The sequence below is a fragment of the Macaca thibetana genome, chromosome 1 (assembly GCF_024542745.1).
Source record: "Macaca thibetana thibetana isolate TM-01 chromosome 1, ASM2454274v1, whole genome shotgun sequence".
In the NCBI taxonomy this organism is placed as follows: Eukaryota; Metazoa; Chordata; class Mammalia; order Primates; family Cercopithecidae; genus Macaca; species Macaca thibetana.
Genome location: NC_065578.1, coordinates 45289097 through 45307823, shown reverse-complemented (window position 1 = coordinate 45307823; position 18727 = coordinate 45289097). Strand labels below are relative to the sequence as shown.

The window sequence follows — 18727 nt, the reverse complement described above, 5'->3', positions numbered from 1 at the left end:
AAAGTGTCTAAAACCAAACTTTTTCCACCTTTAAACATATTCTTTCTTTTTTTTTTTTTTTTTTTTTTGAGATGACGTCTTACTCTGTAACCTTGACTGGAGTGCAGTGGCATGATCTCAGCTCACTGCAACCTCTGCCTCCTGGGTTCAAGTGATTCTTCTGCCTCAGGCTCCTGAATAGCTGGAATTCCAGGTGCCCTCTACCACGCCAGGCTAATTTTTGTATTTTAGTAGAGACGGGGTTTTACTGTGTTGGTCAGGCTGGTCTCGAACTCTCGACCTCAAGTGATCTGCCCGCCTCGGCCTCCCAAAGTGCTGAGATTACAGGTGTGAGCCACTGTGCCTGGTCTAAACCCATTCTTTTAAAATAGCTTTCTTCATGTCAATAAATGACAATTCCATTCTTCTGATTGCTTATGATATAAACCTTGAAATCATCTTTATCTTGTCTCTGTCATATTCGTATCCAAGACATCAGCAAATCCTGTCAGCTCTGTCTTCAAAATATATTAAGAATCTCACTATTTCTCATGACCTGTACTGCTGCTACCCTCATCCAAGACACCATCATGCCTTGCCTAGATTATTATAAAAGTTTCACAAGTGATATTTCCACTTATACCACTGCCCCCTTTGAACAGTCTTTTCTCAACCCAGCAGCTAGAGTGAGCCTTTTAAACCGCAAGATAGATTACATGGTTCTACTGAAAACCCTTTTGTGCCTCCCATCTCACTCAGTAAAAGCTCAAGCCCTTACAGTAATCTACAGACTGTTATTACATAATCTAAGCTCCTTTTACATCTCTTACCTAGTCTCCTATTACTCTCCCTCTTGCTCATTCAGACCCAGCATCACTGGCCTCCTTGCTGTTCCTTGAACATGCCAAGCATGCCCTTACCGCACCTCTCTCTAGGACACTTCCCATACATGTCTGCTGTACTAGCTCCCTCACTTCACTTAGAACTCTGTTCAAATATCAGCTGAACACAGAGATTTTTCTTGAGCAATACAAACAATCCTCCACCACAAGAACTCCTTTCCCTTTACTCTGCTTTGTTTTTTTTCCCCCAATAGACTTATTACCATTTGGTATATTTAGTTGTTTATTTTTGTGTTCTATCTTGAGAAATTTGTTATCTTCCTTAATAAACTGAAAGACAGAGATATGTTCCTTGTGCTGTTAAACTGGAAGCTCCACGAGAGCATGGACTGTATCTGACTTGTTTATTATGTATCTGTAGCGCGTTATGTAATTCCTGGCACATAGATATTCAGCACATCATTTTAAATGAATGAATGCCTTTTAACTTTAACAGAGAGGCCAGCTTGCAGTTATTGTATGTGTGAGTGTACACATTTGTAGTAACTGTATATGATTAGATGGTCCTTCTCATGTACATTTAATAGAAATTATCATCCATCTAAAAACTGACCTAAACATTGTTTTAATCAGCTTATAGGGTCAATCTTATTGCGTTCGACCTTTTACAAATCCCAGTGCCTCATTTATTATAAAAATGGCATGGCATAAAGAGAGATAGGGGCATAAATCTGCATGCTGCTGTAAGAAGAGTTGAATGGGAATGGTACAGCCTTTTGCTATGAATCAGCCTGCTGTGCTTTTAGATTTTGCCTTATGGAACTTGCAAAACATTGCTATTTTAAACTTTAGTTATAAATTATCTTTTAAGGGACCATTTAGATATGACTTAGTAAACAAAGGTGTCCTGAACTGTCCAAGCATGAAATTACATTTATCTAATATACATAGCTCTTCAAAAGCTATACTTTGTAAAACGGTTGAATGACTTGAATCATTTACATGTTGTGATGGCCTAGTCATTTCTGAGAATTATAAGCAAGTGTAAAAGACAAAATAGTATAAGGTTCTAGATTAATTATGCAGCTATAAATCATAGATTAAGGAGCTCAATTATGTTTGTGCATTAACAACAAAACCTTGAGTGTGTTGGTGATTGTGTGACAAATATTTATCATTCCTTTCATATAAAGATGGCTTCTGCTCCCCCCACAGAGACATACAACCACATATCTTTGGGTCCTTAGGAGATTTTTTCCGTTCTTCCTGACTAAAAATATTGATAGAATTTAAATTTGAAAATTCATTCAGAATATAAACAAAAATAGAATTTATTTCTGTTTTATTTTTCTTAAGTGATTTTTTTTGCTACATTTGTTCATACTGAATTCTGTGTAGATATGTTGACCTTTAATAACCAAGGTATTTTATGGACAAAACAATGCAAAAGTATTATATATATATATATATGTTCACATACACAATAACATGTCTTTTCACTCCTTCCAGCCACATTAACATAGTAAAACTTGTTTATTATGTGACACCAAGCTTTCACATCTCCATATGAAAATAGTAGTTCAGTTGAATTTGGGGGAAAAAAATCCACAGTTGTTGTCTTGTTGTTCACAGGAAGGGAGGCAATAATAAGTTAATAAAGATCTATCACCGGGATGGTAAATATGGCTTTTCTGATCCTCTGACATTTAATTCCGTGGTGGAGCTCATTAACCACTATCACCATGAATCTCTTGCTCAGTACAATCCCAAGCTTGATGTGAAGCTGATGTACCCAGTGTCCAGATACCAACAGGTAAGATTATGGAAGTCTTTGCTAGCTATTGAGCAAGTCATTATTTAACAACCTTATTTGATTTTTTTTTTACCAGTGTTATCAGTTTTAAAAAACTAGCCATTTTATTATTTATTTATTTATTTACTTTGAGACAGAGTCTCTGTTGCCCAGGCTGGAGTGCAGTGGCATGAATATGGCTCACTGCAGTCTTGACCTTCTGGGCTCAAGTGGTCCTCCTGCCTCAGCCTCCCGGTAGCTGGGATCACAGGTGCATACCACAACTTCAGGGTCTTGCCATGTTGCCCAGGCTAGTCTTGAACTAGCAGTCTTCTCACTTTGGCCACTGAAAGTGTTGGGATTATAGGCATGAGTCATTGTGCCTAGTGCCTACTTAAGATTTTAGATATTTTTGGAACTTATTTTGTGGCTACCCTTCTATAATATCTTATTGCATGTACTTGTTACCTTTATATAAAAATACTTATGTTTATGTTTCCCACTTATACTTCATTTCTTAATTTTTAAAGTATTAATCATTTTGATGTGGTATAAAGGCTGATCTTAATATTATCAAAGGATTTGGTATATTTGTGTGCTTGATATCAATACAGTGACTTAAACTTGTACAGTTGAAATACAGTTTAAAAAGAATATATGGTTGAGGTGATATTTTCCTTTAAAAAATAGATATGGAAAAAGTCACATGTCAGAATTGTTAACATTCTTTATTTTTTTCTTTTACCTGTATAGGATCAGTTGGTAAAAGAAGATAATATTGATGCAGTAGGTAAAAAACTGCAAGAATACCACTCTCAGTATCAAGAGAAGAGTAAAGAGTATGATAGGCTCTATGAAGAATATACGAGAACATCCCAGGTTGCTATATTTATGTTGTTTTGACTAGTATGTGTGCAATGTTTTAGTTACTTCAAATTTTCTATCATTCACTTGATGATCTTTAGCTGTTTTAATGTCTTAAAGGCTTAAACAGCCTTTTTGAAACTTGGATGATACAAATTCCCCTCCCTTCTTAATTGGTTAAGGATATAATTTGTATCAGTTAATATTAACTGGTCACAAGTGACAAAAAAAATAACAAAGGCTTCAGATAGAAATTTAGTTTTCTTTCATGTGTATATAGGAACTACAGGGGTGTTAGGGTAACTCCACTGTCCTCAGAACTTACAGGCATTTTCTGTCTTGATGCTTGGCTATCTGTGGAAGAGGGCTTACTCTAATATTGGCGGTCACAACCATATTCTAGTAAACAGGAAGGAAGAATAGGAAGGAGAAAGGAAGGTTCTCTATCTTTAAGACAACTTCCTAGAAGGAGCACACTCTGCTTTCACTTTTATCCCACTGGCTAGAACTAAGTCGCATGGTCATACCTAGCTACAGGTCACAGCTAGCTGTAGGGGAGGCTGAGAAATCTAGTTTTTATTTGGTCAGGTGTGCTCAACTAACGTGGGGATTTACTGAGGAAGAAGGAGCTGATGGATGGAAATTGTGGGCTTACTAGTAGACCTAACTACACAGTTTTTAGATCATTAACTTTAATAACCAGTAATACTTACTTTTCATATTTATGATATAGAGCAAAATTCTATAGAATAATCTAGTTTCTTTCCTTGGACTTCTTATGCCTGACTACTTTGATTCTTTTTTAGCTAGACTTGGTTTAATTTGCCCTAAGTTGTCACATAGTTTGTCAAAAGTGTTTGGAATTTTGATGAAGCTGGGTATCTTCAGAGAAGTTTACTTTTTATAATATTTGGGTAGGAAGTGGCTTAGGAAAATATATTTAACTGTATTTCTCATGTACATTCTCTTGGAACACAAGTTATTACGTTGAATATCAAATGATTTATAGAAGCATTAGTCCATGTTGATTCTACTTAATTCCTAGTGAATTCTTAGTGCAATAGTAGCTTACCCTGGGCTCTTTCTAGTAGATAACAATAATGCATTTTTTTAGTGTTTACTTTCTATTTCATGAATTTCTGCTCTTTTTAATTTTTTTTCTGCTGTTTTTCAGTTTAATTTTCTCTTTTCCTACTTCTTAAGGTGGAAATTTTGTTCATTCGTTTAAAAACTTTCTTTTCTGGCCGGGCGCGGTGGCTCAAGCCTGTAATCCCAGCACTTTGGGAGGCCGAGATGGGCAGATCACGAGGTCAGGAGATCGAGACCATCCTGGCTAACACGGTGAAACCCTGTCTCTACTAAAAAATACAAAAAATTAGCCGGGCGTGGTGCCGGGCGCCTGTAGTCCCAGCTACTCGGGAGGCTGAGGCAGGAGAATGGCATGAACCCGAGAGGCGGAGCTTGCAGCGAGCTGAGATCTGGCCACTGCACTCCAGCCTGGGTGACAGAGCAAGACTCCGTCTCAAAAAAAAAAAAACAAAAAAACTTTCTTTTCTAAAATAAGCAGTTAAAGCAATACATTTTCCTCTAAGCACTGCATATATGCATCTCACAAATTTTGTCATACTCTGTTTTCCCTGTTATTCAGTTTTTAATATTTTCTCTTTTTTTGTGATTTCTTCTTTCGCCCCTTGTGTTTTTAATTTTTAAATATTTGGGACTTTCAAATATATTATTTATTTCTAATTTAAATTAATTTTGTTGTTAGTAAATATGTTCATTAAAGTTATATTCTTTTGACATTTATTGACCTAGATTTTATTTTATTATTGATGTTTTTATGAGACAGAATCTTGCCCTGTCCCCCAGGCTGGAGCGAAGTGGCACCATCTCAGCTCACTGCAACCTCCGCCTCCCGGGTTCAAGCAATTCTCCTGCCTCAGCCTCCCGAATAGCTGTGATTACAGGTGTCCGCCACCATGCCTGGCAAATTTTTGTATTTTTAGTAGAGACAAGTTTTCACCATGTTGGCCAGGCTGGTATCAAACTCCTGACCTCAGGTGATTTGCTCATCTCAGCCTCCCAAAGTGCTGGGATTACAGGCGTGAGCCACTGTGCCCGGCCAGCTCTTTTTTTATTTTTATTTTTTATTTTACTTACTTATTTTTTAAGTAGAGAGGGGTTTTGCCATGTTGGTCAGGCTGGTCTTGAACCCCTGACCTCAAGTGATCAACCTGACTCAGCCTCCCACAGTGCTGGGATTACAGGCATGAGCCACCATGCCCAGCCACAAACAAAGCCATAAACAACTCTTTAAGAAGCTTATCTGTGATTTGAAGAGAATTTTGGAATAAGAGTGCTTTTTTTTCAAAGTGTTGATACCAGAGCTTGCTTATATGCTGCTAAGAAGGAATCATTAGACTGGGAGAGTTAATAATGTAAAAGGGGCTAGCTGATACGAGAGTGAAGGACCCAGAAAGGAAAGGGAGCTGAGACCTAGAGCACATGTAAATAAAGGGAGAGGAAGGGAGAGAAGAGGTGAACAGGTAGGTTTATAGTTTTGATGGCAGGTGTAGTGTGGTATAGTGGCATTGTTTATGGGGCGGGGGTGCTGACTTAGTAGTGATATCAAATACTTTTCCCTTTGCTGTTCTACTTACTGATATATATACCAGTGTTAATAAAATCTAAATTGTTAGTGTTTTCTTTGAAGATCCAGGGCCAGAACTTTATAGGTAATTTCTAACCTTGCAAGGGAGCTAAGGCTATCCACTATAATTTAAGAGTTGTAGAATTAGTACCAAGATATTTGGCATATGGGCATTCTAGTTAGTTTTTAATATTAAGATACATATGATGTAATCTCAACTGTATGGACTATCACAAGGTTCCAGCCTCCCTCATCTGCTAATCCTCTAATGTTCTAGCCCTACTGGGCAATTACTAATCCTTGAACATGCCTTGTTATTTTATGTATACATTATACCATGCCTCCTTTGTGCAGTGCTGCATTTTCTTCCTCTATATCAGTTCTTTAAGACCTAGCTTAAGTGTCACCTCCTCTGTGAAGTCTCTGTAAAGCAATAAATAATTAGTTAATATCACTTGGTTGCCTCTTCCATGACATGAAACCAAACCTTATTAGAGTTCAGAAATCTATTCCACCTGTATATTCTGAGTCTTAGAGGGCAGGCTTCATGTTTCACAAATCTCTATCACCAGATGGTAATTTCTGTGTAGTGGATTCTCAATAATCAATTGTTGAAAATGACAAATGCTTAAACTGGGTGTGTGGTGCCCTCCTAAAGTCTCAACTAGTTGGGAAACTGAGGTGGAATGATCCCTTAAGCCCAGGATTTCAAGTCCAGCTTAGGCAACAGTTTTTTGTTTGTTTGTTTGTTTTTTGTTTGTTTGTTTGTTTGTTTGTTTGTTTTTTTTTGAGACAGAGTCTCGCTCTGTCGCCCGGGCTGGAGTGCAGTGGCCAGATCTCAGCTCACTGCAAGCTCCGCCTCCCGGGTTCACGCCATTCTCCTGCCTCAGCCTCCCGAGTAGCTGGGACTACAGGCGCCCACCACTGCGCCCGGCTAATTTTTTGTATTTTTTAGTAGAGACGGGGTTTCACCGTGTTAACCAGGATGGTCTCGATCTCCTGACCTCGTGATCCGCCCGTCTCGGCCTCCCAAAGTGCTGGGATTACAGGCTTGAGCCACCGCGCCCGGCCTAGGCAACAGTTTTAAAAACAACACTAACCCACCCGCCCACCCACCAGCAAAACCAAAACCAAAACCCACCCCAGCCTAATAAGTGCTAGATAATGTAGGAATTATCCCGTAAGCATCAAAACTTCTAGAATTATAAACATTCAGGATAGCAGTTTTTCTAGACCCTTAGGCGTATTTATTGCTTTTCTAAAAAACAAACTGAACAAAATTTAACCTTCTGAAGATGTTCGGGGAATCGTGATTCAGATGTTTTTTTGTTTTTGTTTTTGTTTTTTTTGAGACAAAGTCTTGCTCTGTCGCCAAGGCTGGAATGCAGTGGCACAATCTCGGCTCACTGCAACTGCTGCCTCCCGGGTTCAAACGATTCTCTTGCCTCAGCCTCCTGAGTAGCTGGGATTACAGGCGTGCGCCACCATGCCTGGCTAATTTTTGTATTTTTAGTAGAGACGGGGTTTCACCATGTTGGTCAGGCTGGTCTCGATCTCCTGACCTCGTGATCTGCCCACCTTGGCCTCCCAAAGTGCTGGGATTACAGGCATGATCATCTTATTATTCTTAAGTGCATTGGACTTTAGCAGCTATTTTTCCCCTTTTCATTTTCTTGTAATCGGATTAATCTACTGATGAATCTGTTTGGAAAACTAAGCACATACTTGAGAAATGAGAGTAAGAATAAATAGACTTTATAAGACTCTTCTGGGAGTAAGTCTTTGTGCTTTGGTGCATGGACTCTTTAGCTCTATCCATTCACTCTTTCAGCACCTTTTGGGGAATAGCACTGTAATAGGTGCAAAATCAGAATTTGGTCCTTGTCTTCAAGGTGTTCAGGGTTAATCTCTCTTGGCAGCTCAGAGACCTTTCTGTGGTTCTTAGCGATATATTTCACATAATGGTTCTATTTCATTTATTTATAGTTTTTTAAAATTTAAAAATTTTTTATTTTTTACATGGAATCTTGTTCTGTCACCCGGGTTGGAGTGCAGTGGCGTGATCTTGGCTCACTGCAACCTCTGCCTCCTGGGTACAAGCGATTCTCCTGCCTCGGCCTCCTGAGTAGTTGGGATTACAGGCATCCGCCACCACGCCTGGCTAATTTTTGTACTTTTAGTAGAGACAGGGTTTTGCCATGTTGGCCCGGGTGTCTTGAACTCCTGACCTCAAGTGATCTGCCTGCCTCAGCTTCCCAAAGTGCTGGGATCACAGGTGTAAGCCACCATGCCTGGCCTATTTTATAGTTTAAATGATGTATTTTACATATAGGTAATAGAGTAGGGGTTGAATAAAAGCTCTTGTTTTAGTCCTCCTAAACAAGGGGAAAGACTTTTGAAAGACTGGGTGTTATATGGGATTACATTAATAACTAGAATTATAAAATTTAAGACCAAGGTTAGAAGAAAATAATAAAGAATGAAGCCTGTGTTTTTTCTTTGTCTCTCTTGTAGGAAATACAGATGAAGAGGACTGCAATAGAAGCTTTTAATGAAACAATTAAAATATTTGAAGAGCAGTGTCACACACAAGAACAACATAGCAAAGAGTATATTGAGCGATTTCGCAGAGAGGGGAATGAAAAGGAGATTGAACGGCAAGTACTTAGTACCTCCAAGGGCATCAGTGAGACAGGATTTCTTTCTTCCCCAGTAATTTCTGTCTTGTTTGCTTTTGCCCCTCAAACTGCACAGCCCTACTATTGGAACCACTTGTCTTTCCACTAATGGCACCAAATTGAACTTCCTCTCTCCTCTGCTCTTTCTTCATTCTCCCAAATTAACTCCTGCTTATCCATTAGGACTTCAGGTTAGATACCATCTTTTCTAGAAATTGTTCCCTGATTCCGGAGACCAATTTAGGGGCTGTATTTTGGGTCCCTACAGTGTCTGGTCCTGATCCCTAGTGTAACATTTACTGAATGCCATGCCCACTCAACTGTAAACTCATCGAGAGTAGGCATTGGTGGCTTATTTTCCCTGGTAGCCCTAGTACCTCCGTATGTATGGGAGTACATAATGGGTGCTCATTGAATATTTTTTTGAAATGAAATCAACTTCGGCAGCAGTCTGAATAAATTGTAGTAGAACAAGACTAGGCAGGAACACCAGCCTGACTTGCACATGACTGCAACGGTTGTGGTCATCAGGTTAAACGATAATGAGGGCCTGGACTAGAGAAGTAGCAGAAAAGAAGCGGGAGGCCATGGGAATGCTAAGGACTTTATGCCTGACCAGATATGGTAGGTGTGGGAGAAGTCAAAGATTATTCCTAGATTTCTGGTGTGAGAGACTGGAAGATGGTGTTTTTCACCCAAATAAAAAGTACATGAGGAGAGTCTAGGGTTGGAACCAGTGAGTTCGAGGTTCCTGTGAGAACACAAATGGAGCTCACTGGGGAGCAGGCAGCTGATTATTTGGATTTAGAACTTGGTATAGAAAGGATTTGGAAGGCATAGGTGTGTAGCTGATGGTAGATGCTAAGAATGAAATTACACAGAAAGAATGAGTGGCAGGAGAAGTAATGGATTTGATAACTAAAAGGATATTGAAAGCCTTTCAAAGCAAATTTAGTGGAGTATTGGAAGACTAAGCTAGATTGTAGTGGGTTGAGGAGTGCTAAAATAGATAATAAATATAAGTAATTAATATGCAATGGAAAAGCAAAATTATTTCTCATATTGGGACCACAGTATTAGTGTATTTCTGTGTGCATGAGTTTAGAGCTAAGTGCTGTGAGGCAGTGTAGCTTAATGGCATGAGTTTAGAGCTAAGTGCTGTGAGGCAGTGTAGCTTAAATGATTAAAACTATGGGCTTGAATTCTGAATTGGCCGTTTTGTTAGCTGTATAACCTTAGGTGAATTACTTAACTTTTCTCAGTCTGTTTTCTCTTCCATAAACTGAATAATATCTTGTTGGAATGCTAGAGAATTAAGTAATATATATTTTGGCACATGATGGGCTTTCAATAAATGATAATTATTTATTTATTTGAGATGGAGTCTCTCTGTGTTGCCCAGGCTGGAGTGCAGTGGTGCCATCTCGGCTCACTGCAACCTCCGTCTCCTGGGTTCAAATGATTCTTGTGCCTCAGCCTCCTGAGTCACTGGGATTACAGGCGCCCACCACCATGCCTGGCTACTCTTTTGTATTTTTTAGTAGAGACGGGGTTTCACCAAATTGACCAGACTGGCCTTGAACTGCTGACCTCAGGTGATCCACCCGCCTTGGCCTCCCAAAGTGCTGGGATTACAGGCTTGAGCCACTGCGCCCGGCCTCATGATAATTATTATTAACGATGAAGAAACAGAAAAGGATTTGTAGTTTTGTTGCAGAGGGAAATGAAGTAGCACGATAACGTTTTGTTTCATTTTATTTATTTATTTTTTTGAGACACAGTCTTGCTCTGTGGCCCAGACTGGAGTGCGGTGGTGCGATCTCGGCTCACTGCACCCTCTGCCTCCTGGGTTCAAGCGATTCTGCTGCCCTAGCCTCCCAAGTAGCTGGGTTTACAGGTGAATGCCACCACACCTGGCTGATTTTTGTATTTTTGGTAGAGATACGGTTTCATCAAGTTGGCCAGGCTGGTCCTGAGCTCCTAATCTCAGGTGATCCACCCACCTTGGCCTCCCAAAGTGCTGCAATTACAGGCATGAGCCACTGTGCCCAGCCTATTTTATTTTTTTATTTTTTGAGGTAGGGTCTTGCTCTATTGCCCAGGCTGGAATGAAGTAGCATGATCATGGCTCACTGCAGCCTCAACCTCCTGGGCTCAAGGGATCCACTTGCCTCAGCCTCTCGAGTTGCTAGGACTACAGGCAAGCGCCACTGCACTGGCTAATTTTTAAAAATCTTTTTGTAGAGATGGGGTCTTGAACTCCTGGGTTCAAGCAATCCTCTGCCCTCAGCTTCCCAAAGTGCTGGGATTACAGGTGTGTGTCCAGTCTGTGAAGTTTTAATAGTAATATAAAGCCACATATTGAGTGACAAGGGAATAATGTAGACAGTTGTTACCATAAGGGTTCAGAGCATAGCAAAACTTTGTGTGTTGGAAAAGCTTATAGCCATCATCTGTTGAGTGCTTACCAAGATAATGTCAGGAAATGTTCTTTCCTTTACATGTATTGTCACATTTAATTAACAGAAAATCCCAGTGAAGTAAGTACTGTTGTAGGTACCCATTTGTATTAGTCCATTTTCATGCTGCTGGTAAAGACATACCTGAGACTGGGGCAGTTTACAAAAGGAAGAGGTTTAATTGGACTTACAGTTCCAGGTGGCTAGGGAAGCCTCACTCACAATCACGGTGGAAGGGAAGGAAGAGCAAGTCACATCTTACATGGATGGCAGCAGGCAAAGAGAATGAGGAAGATGCAAAAGCAGAAATCCCTGATAAAACCATCAGATCTCGTGAAACTTATTCACTACCATGAAAACAGTATGGGGGAAACCACCTCCATGATTCAGTTGTTTCACCCTGGTCCCTCCCACAACATGTGGGAATTATGGGAGTACAATTCAAGAGGAGATTTGGGTGGGGACACAGCCAAACCACATTATTCTGCCCCGGCCCCTCCCAAATCTTGTATCTTTACATTTCAAAACCAATTATGCATTCCTAACAGTCCCCCAAAGTCTTAACTCATTTCAGCATTAACTCAAAAGTCCACAGTCCAAAGTCTCATCTGAGACAAGGCAAGTCCTATGAGCCTGTAAAATCAAAAGCAAGCTAGTTATTTCCTAGATACAATGGGGGTACAGACATTGGGTAAATACAGCTGTTCCAAATGGAAGAAATTGGCCAGAACAAAGGGGCTACAGGGTCCGTGCAAGTCTGAAATCCAGCAGGGCAGTCAAATCTTAAAGCTCCAAAATGGTCTCCTTTGACTCCATGTCTCACATCCAGGACATGCTGATGCAAGAGATGGGTTCCCATAGTCTTGGGTAGCTCTGCCCCTGTGGCTTTGCAGGGTGCAGCCTCCCTCCTGGCTGCTTTCACAGGGTGGCCTTGAGTATCTGTGACTTTTCCAGGCACACAGTGTAAGGTGTCAATGGATCTACCATTCTGGGGTCTGGAGGACAGTAGCCCTTTTCTCACAATGCCACTAGGCGGTGCCCCAGTAGGAACTCTGTGTGGGGGCTTTGACCCCGCATTTCCCTTCCACACTGCCCTAGCAGAGGTTCTCCATGAGAGCTCTGCCCCTGCAGCAAACTTCTGCCTGGGCATCCAGGTGTTTCCATACATCTGAAATCTAGGCGGAGGTTCCCAATTCTTGACTTCTGTGCACCTGCAGGCTCAACACCACATGGAAGCTGCCAAGGCTTGGGGCTTGTACCATCTGATGCCATGGCCTGAGCCCTATGTTGGCCCCTTTCAGCCATGGCTGGAGTGGTTAGGATGCCAGGCATCAAGTCTCTAGGCCGCACACAGCTCAGGGACCCTGGGCCTAGCCAGCGAAACTCTTTTTTCCTCTAGGTCTCCGGGCCTTGATGGGAGGGGCTGCCTTGAAGACTTCTGACATGCCCTGGAGACATTTTCCCCATTGTCTTGAGGATTAACATTTGGCTTCTTGTTACTTATGCAAATTTCTGCAGCTGGCTTGAATTTCTCCTCAGAAAATGGAATTTTATTTTCTATTGCATTGTCAGGCTGCAAATTTTTCAAACTTTTATGCTCTGTTTCCCTTTTAAAACTGAATGCTTTTAAGAGCACCCAAGTAACCTCTTGAATGCTTTGCTGCTTAGAAATTTCTCCTGCCAGATACCCTAAATCATCTCCCTCAAGTTCAACGTTCCACAAATCTCTAGGGCAGGGGCAAAATGCCATCAGTCTCTTTGCTAAAACATAACAAGAGTCACCTTTGCTTCAGTTCGCAACAAGTTCCTCATCTCCATCTCAGACCACCTCAGCCTGGACCTTATTGTCCATATGACTATCAGCATTTTGGGCAAAGCCATGCGACAAATCTCTAGGAAGTTCCAGACTTTCCCACATTTTCCTGTCTTCTTCTGAGCCCTTCAAACTGTTCCAACTTCTGCCTGTTACCCGATTTTAAGGTTGCTTCCACATTTTCGGGTATCTTTTCAGCAATGCCTCACTCTGCTAGTACTAATTTACTAAATTAGTCCATTTTCATGCTGCTGATAAGGACATACCCAAGACTGGGCAATTTACAAAAGGAAGAGGCTTAATTAGGCTGACAGTTCCACGTGGCTGGGGAAGCCTCACAGTCATGGTGGAAGGCAAGGAGGGACAAGTCCTGTCTTACATGGATGACAGCAGGCAAAGAGAGAATGAGGAAGATGCAAAAGCAGAAACCCCTGATAAAACCGTCAGATCTTATGAGACCTGTTCACTACCATGAGAACAGTATGGGGGAACCACTCTTTGATTCAATTATCTCTTCCCGGGTCCTTCCTACAATCTGTGGGAATTATGGGAGTACAATTCAAGATGAGATTTGGGTGAGGGCACAGCCAAACCATATCACCATTTTAAACAGATGAGGAAATGAAGGCACTGAGACCTTAAATAACTTGCCCATGGCCCCACAGCAAGTGACAGCAGAGATTCAGATGTAGGTTGCAAAACCATAGTTCTTAACTGTTGTGTTGTGCTACCTCTTGAATATCAAACGTATAGCTTTACTTGTTCAGTCATTGCTGGATTCAGGGCCCAAACAAGGTTATTGAGATTCTCTCTCACATTGTATTTTAGCTCAGTTTTTCTCTGGGTTGATTTTATTCTCAGGCAGGCTTTGCCAGTGAAGTGACAGTATAGCTGCTGGGATGAGAACTGCATATTCATAATTTAGCAATTCGTGTGGAAAGAGGTAATTTATTTTAACAATACAGTTCTAGCAAATGTTCTAGAATTGACTCTCATTGGATCAGTTTGAGTCTTATTCCTGTTCCTGAACCAGTCACTGTGGTCTGAGGGTAGGGATGGGATAGAGTGGAATATTCTTATTGGCCAGTCTGGGCCATGTGTGTTTACATCCCTGGATCTGAGATGGGGGAATGAATCCTTACCTCCAGGGAACATCAGGGTGCTAATACCAGAAATGGGAATGGATATGGGCCAGGCAAAAACAAATCTTCACCCCGCATAAGATATTAGAACCTCACTGGGTGCAATGGCTCACGCCTGTAATCCCAGTACTTTGGGAGGCTGAGGCAGGCAGATCACCTGAGGTTAGGAGTTTGAGACCAGCCTGGTCAACATGGCAAAACCCCGTCTCTGCTAAAAATACAAAAATTAGCCGGGTATGGTAACACGTGCCTGTAATCCCAGCTACTGGGGAGGCTGAAGCAGGAGAGTTGCTTGAACCCGGAAGGCAGAGGTTGCAGTGAGCTGAGATCATGCCACTACACTCCAGCCTGGGGTGACAGAGCGAGACTCAATCTCAAGGGAAAAAAAAAAAAAAGGATATTAGGACCATGCTCACTCAGTAGGATCTGTCTGCTTGATTTCTATTTTAGCCTTAACATATCACATATTTTTACAGAATTATGATGAATTATGATAAATTGAAATCACGTCTGGGAGAGATTCATGATAGCAAAATGCGTCTAGAGCAGGATTTGAAGAAACAAGCTTTGGACAACCGAGAAATAGATAAAAAAATGAATAGTATCAAACCTGACCTGATCCAGCTGCGAAAGATCCGAGATCAGCACCTTGTGTAAGTAGTCTGGGAGTGTATCGGGAGGGAGACGCTAGTGCCAGGTTACTACCAGCACTAGAGATGTCAGAGGTGGGAGAAGAGATTTGTAATTGAGAATTGGCCAGTAAGATGGTAAGAATTTAGGAAAATGGCCTTGGTAGTTGTAGGGGGTACCAGAGTTAATCTGAAGTTAATATGTGGAGCAACCCAGAATGTAGGATTCTTGATTCATAGAAATGCCTTGGAAATCTCAGAGGCTGGCTGTGGCATGAGTAAAATGCTATACCTTAAGAAGAACAGATTAATGTTTGCCTAAAACATAAAAATCAGAATCTTTGTTTACACAGTAGAACTGAGTGGGGAATTTCTATTTCCTCTGAGGGGAAATAGGTCCTAGGCTGGGCACAGTGGCTTACGCCTGTAACCCCAGCACTTTGGGAGGCCGAGGTAGGCAGATCATCTGAGGTCATGAGTTCAAGACACCAGCCTGGCAAACATAGTGAAACTCCGTTTCTACTAAAAATACAAAAATTTGCTGGGTGTGGTGGCACATGCCTGTAATCCCAGCTACTCGGGAGGCTGAGGCAGGAGAATCACTTGAACCCTGGAGGCAGAGGTTGCAGTGAGCCGAGATCACGCCACTGCACTCCAGCCTGGGTGACAGAGTGAGACTCCATATCAAAAAAAAAAAAAGAAAAAAAGATGATGAAACCTCGTCTGTACTAAAAATACAAAAAATTAGCTGGGCATAGTGGTGGGTGCCTGTAGTCCCAGCTACTTGGGAGGCTGAGGCAGGAGAATCACTTGAACCTAGGAGGCAGAGGTTGCAGTGAGCCAAGGTCGTGCCACTGCACTTCAGCCTGGACAAGAGTGAGTCTCAAAAACAACAACAACAAAAACAAAATGACGTTCTTTATTTAAGTAACAGAAATGTGTCTATAGAAGGCACTTGAGGTAATTTGAGTAGTGAAACCTAATTCTTTAAGATTAGGGAAAACTATATAATTTAGCCAAATATAGGCATAATAGAGATAATATCCAAATATAAATGGAAAGATAGTATCAGAATAAAATGTGTGAATTATATTTTTAGAAACATAAGTAACTGCTTCATAGGACAGAATGCATGAGAAAGGAACATACTGGATATTGGGCTTAGTTCTAGGTAACAAATAGGCTGTTCTGAAATACATTTATGGGTGACCTTGATGCATGTAACACCACTCAATTCAAACTACTGGCAGGAGAAAACAGAGCAGAGACCTCTGAATCTGGGTTTTCCATAGAAACCCTGGGTTCTTTGTGTGAGAAAGAGGGAGAAGATGAAATACATGCCCAGAGATTGGAACTGTGGCAGAAGAGTTTCAGTAGAGGAAGATTTAAGATGATTTTTCTTTTTTCTGAGACGGAGTCTCACTGTGTCACCTAGGCTGGAGTGCAATGGCATGATCTCAGCTCACTGCAACCTCCACCTCCTGGGTTCAAGTGATTCTCCTACCTCAGTCTTCCGAGTAGCTGGGAATACAGGCATGCACCACCATGCCCAGCTAATTTTTGTATTTTTAGTAGAGACGGGGTTTCACCATGTTGACCAAGCTGGTCTCAAGCTCCAGACCTTAGGTGATCTACCCACCTTGGCCTCCTAAAGTACTGGGGTTACAGGCATGAGCCACTGTTCCCGGCCTAAGGTGACATTTTTTGGGGTAAACAATTACAACTACACCATGCTGAGTAGTTTTTAATAACAGCCCTCTCAAGAGATCATTTTAGTTTGCTATTGTGGCCAAAAGTCAAGCTGAGTGTATATAGCATACTGAAGAGCTTTGTAAAGAAGGCAAGGAGGTGCTCTCATCTGTAAGAAGGGTGTATCTGCTCTTGGAATGCTCACGTGGTTCTGGTCACATCATGAAGCTGAAGAAAGGCCCAAGAAGGCTATGCTGTACACCAAAATCATGAATGGAAGTCCTTCTTTGCCCTGAAAAGCAGTAAGAAATACAAGGAATATACCATCCCAAGGGGCATGAATAAGTGTAGTGTCTTAGTGTTTAGGCTGCTATAACAAAATACCATAAATTGGGTAGCTTGTAAACACCATGAATTTCTCTTCTAGAGACTAGGAAGTCCAAACTCAAGGCACTGGCAGATTTGGTGTCTGGTGAGGGGTGAGGATCTGTTTTCTGGTTCATAGATGGTGCCTTCTACCTATGTCCTGGTAGAAGGAGCTAGGGGTCTCTATCAGGCCTCTTTTATCAGGACACTAATCCCATTCCTGAGGGCTCTGCCTTTATGACCTAATCACCTCCCAAAGTCCTCACCTCCAAATACCATCACCTTGAGGGTTAGATTTTCCCTCATTCAGACTGTAGCATGTGACAAACCAGACCTTGGAAGTTTCTTTAATGGGTTGTAAAAACTAAATACAGAAGAAAGAAAGAAAACAACAACAAAAAGACAACAACAACAAAAAACCATACACACCAAAAAAAAAAAAAAAAAAAAACACAAAAAACAAAATAATAACACAACAACAGCAAATATAAAAGAGTTTAGATAACATCATGGATGACAAATTCATGACCTATAAGTAAGGACAACTCAGGTGTAGGGAGACACAGACAGCCATTACCTCTTTTGGAAGGGCCGCTTCCAGGAGAATAGTTTAGTGTCCCATAGTCCATGCTTTGATGTTTCTAACAGAGAATTGTCTCTGGGCTTGGTGGACTCGATCTATTCTAATACTGGAATTTATGTTGTCAGTACTGAAGGAAACTGTAGTAAAATATGTGTCTCATATTAGCGTTGCTGCATGATGCTGAGTATGATCTCTCTCTGGTCCTGTTTTAAAGGAATAGATTGGGATTCTGTGATACCTAGCTCAAGATTGTCATCAGTTCTTTAAGCCCTCTCTGGATGTGGTCATTTCCCTGACTGGCCACTGCATAGCCCACAAGGATTCTATGTGATTGTCTGCTGAGATCTAGGTGTACTGCTAGTAAGATATTCTTGAGTGTTTAAATACAGAATTTCATTGCTTAAATATAGAAAAAAATTATATAATTCCATTTATTGGAAGCTCAAGAATAGGTAAAACCTATCTATGATGATAGAATTAAAATAGTGATTATTTATGGTGAGGATTTTGATGGGAAAATGGGATGAGGAACCTTTAACGGTTCTAGAAATGTTCTGAATCTTGATATGAGTGGGGTTCCATGGGTTTATACATAGGTTAAAATTTATCATCAGTACACTTAAGATTAATGTGCTTTATGTGTATTATAACTCAATAAATACGTTAAGCATTTCTTAGGTATCAGTTTTTAAAAAAATTTCCTTTCAAAAAAAGGAATTTTGTTGTTAATATGCAATTCTTTTTCCTCATGAGTTTAAGGCTAGCTTTCATGATTACCATTTACCTTTTTTGGTACTGTAGACCCCTTGGTCCATGGCTTTGCTTACTGTGGTTTTGCTTTCCATGTGTTCAGGTATCCCCAGTCAGCCACAGTCTGGATAGGTGAATACAGCACAATAACACATTTTGAGAGAGACCACATTCACATCACTTTTATTCCAGCATATTGTTATATTTTTCTCTTTTATTATTAGTTATTGTTAATCCCTTACTGTGCTTAATTTATAAATTAAATGATCACAGGTATGTATGTATAGGGAAAAACAGTATATATAGGGTTTAGTACTTTCTGTAGTTTCAGGCATCTTTTTGGTTGTCTTAGAACTATTCCCCATGGATAAGCAGGGACTGCAGTATTCATAAATCAAAATTCATAAATTTAAAATAAAGAATAACGGCCATAACAATATAGGTACATAATGATGAGGGTTTTTTTAATGCATATTCTGCTTAGGGAAAAG

General features: G+C 40.7%; 1 protein-coding gene across 5 annotated transcripts in view; it reads left to right on the top strand.

The window, feature by feature from the left end:
- Window positions 1–18727, top strand: part of PIK3R3 (phosphoinositide-3-kinase regulatory subunit 3) — a 120839-nt gene that overhangs the window by 89845 nt on the left and 12267 nt on the right. For all 5 annotated transcript variants that reach the window (XM_050801839.1, XM_050801809.1, XM_050801821.1 and 2 more), the window contains 4 exons: window positions 2454–2634; window positions 3367–3492; window positions 8642–8784; window positions 14696–14872. In XM_050801839.1, coding sequence (XP_050657796.1) covers window positions 2454–2634; window positions 3367–3492; window positions 8642–8784; window positions 14696–14872 — 627 coding nt within the window. The remainder of the gene's footprint in view (window positions 1–2453; window positions 2635–3366; window positions 3493–8641; window positions 8785–14695; window positions 14873–18727) is intronic.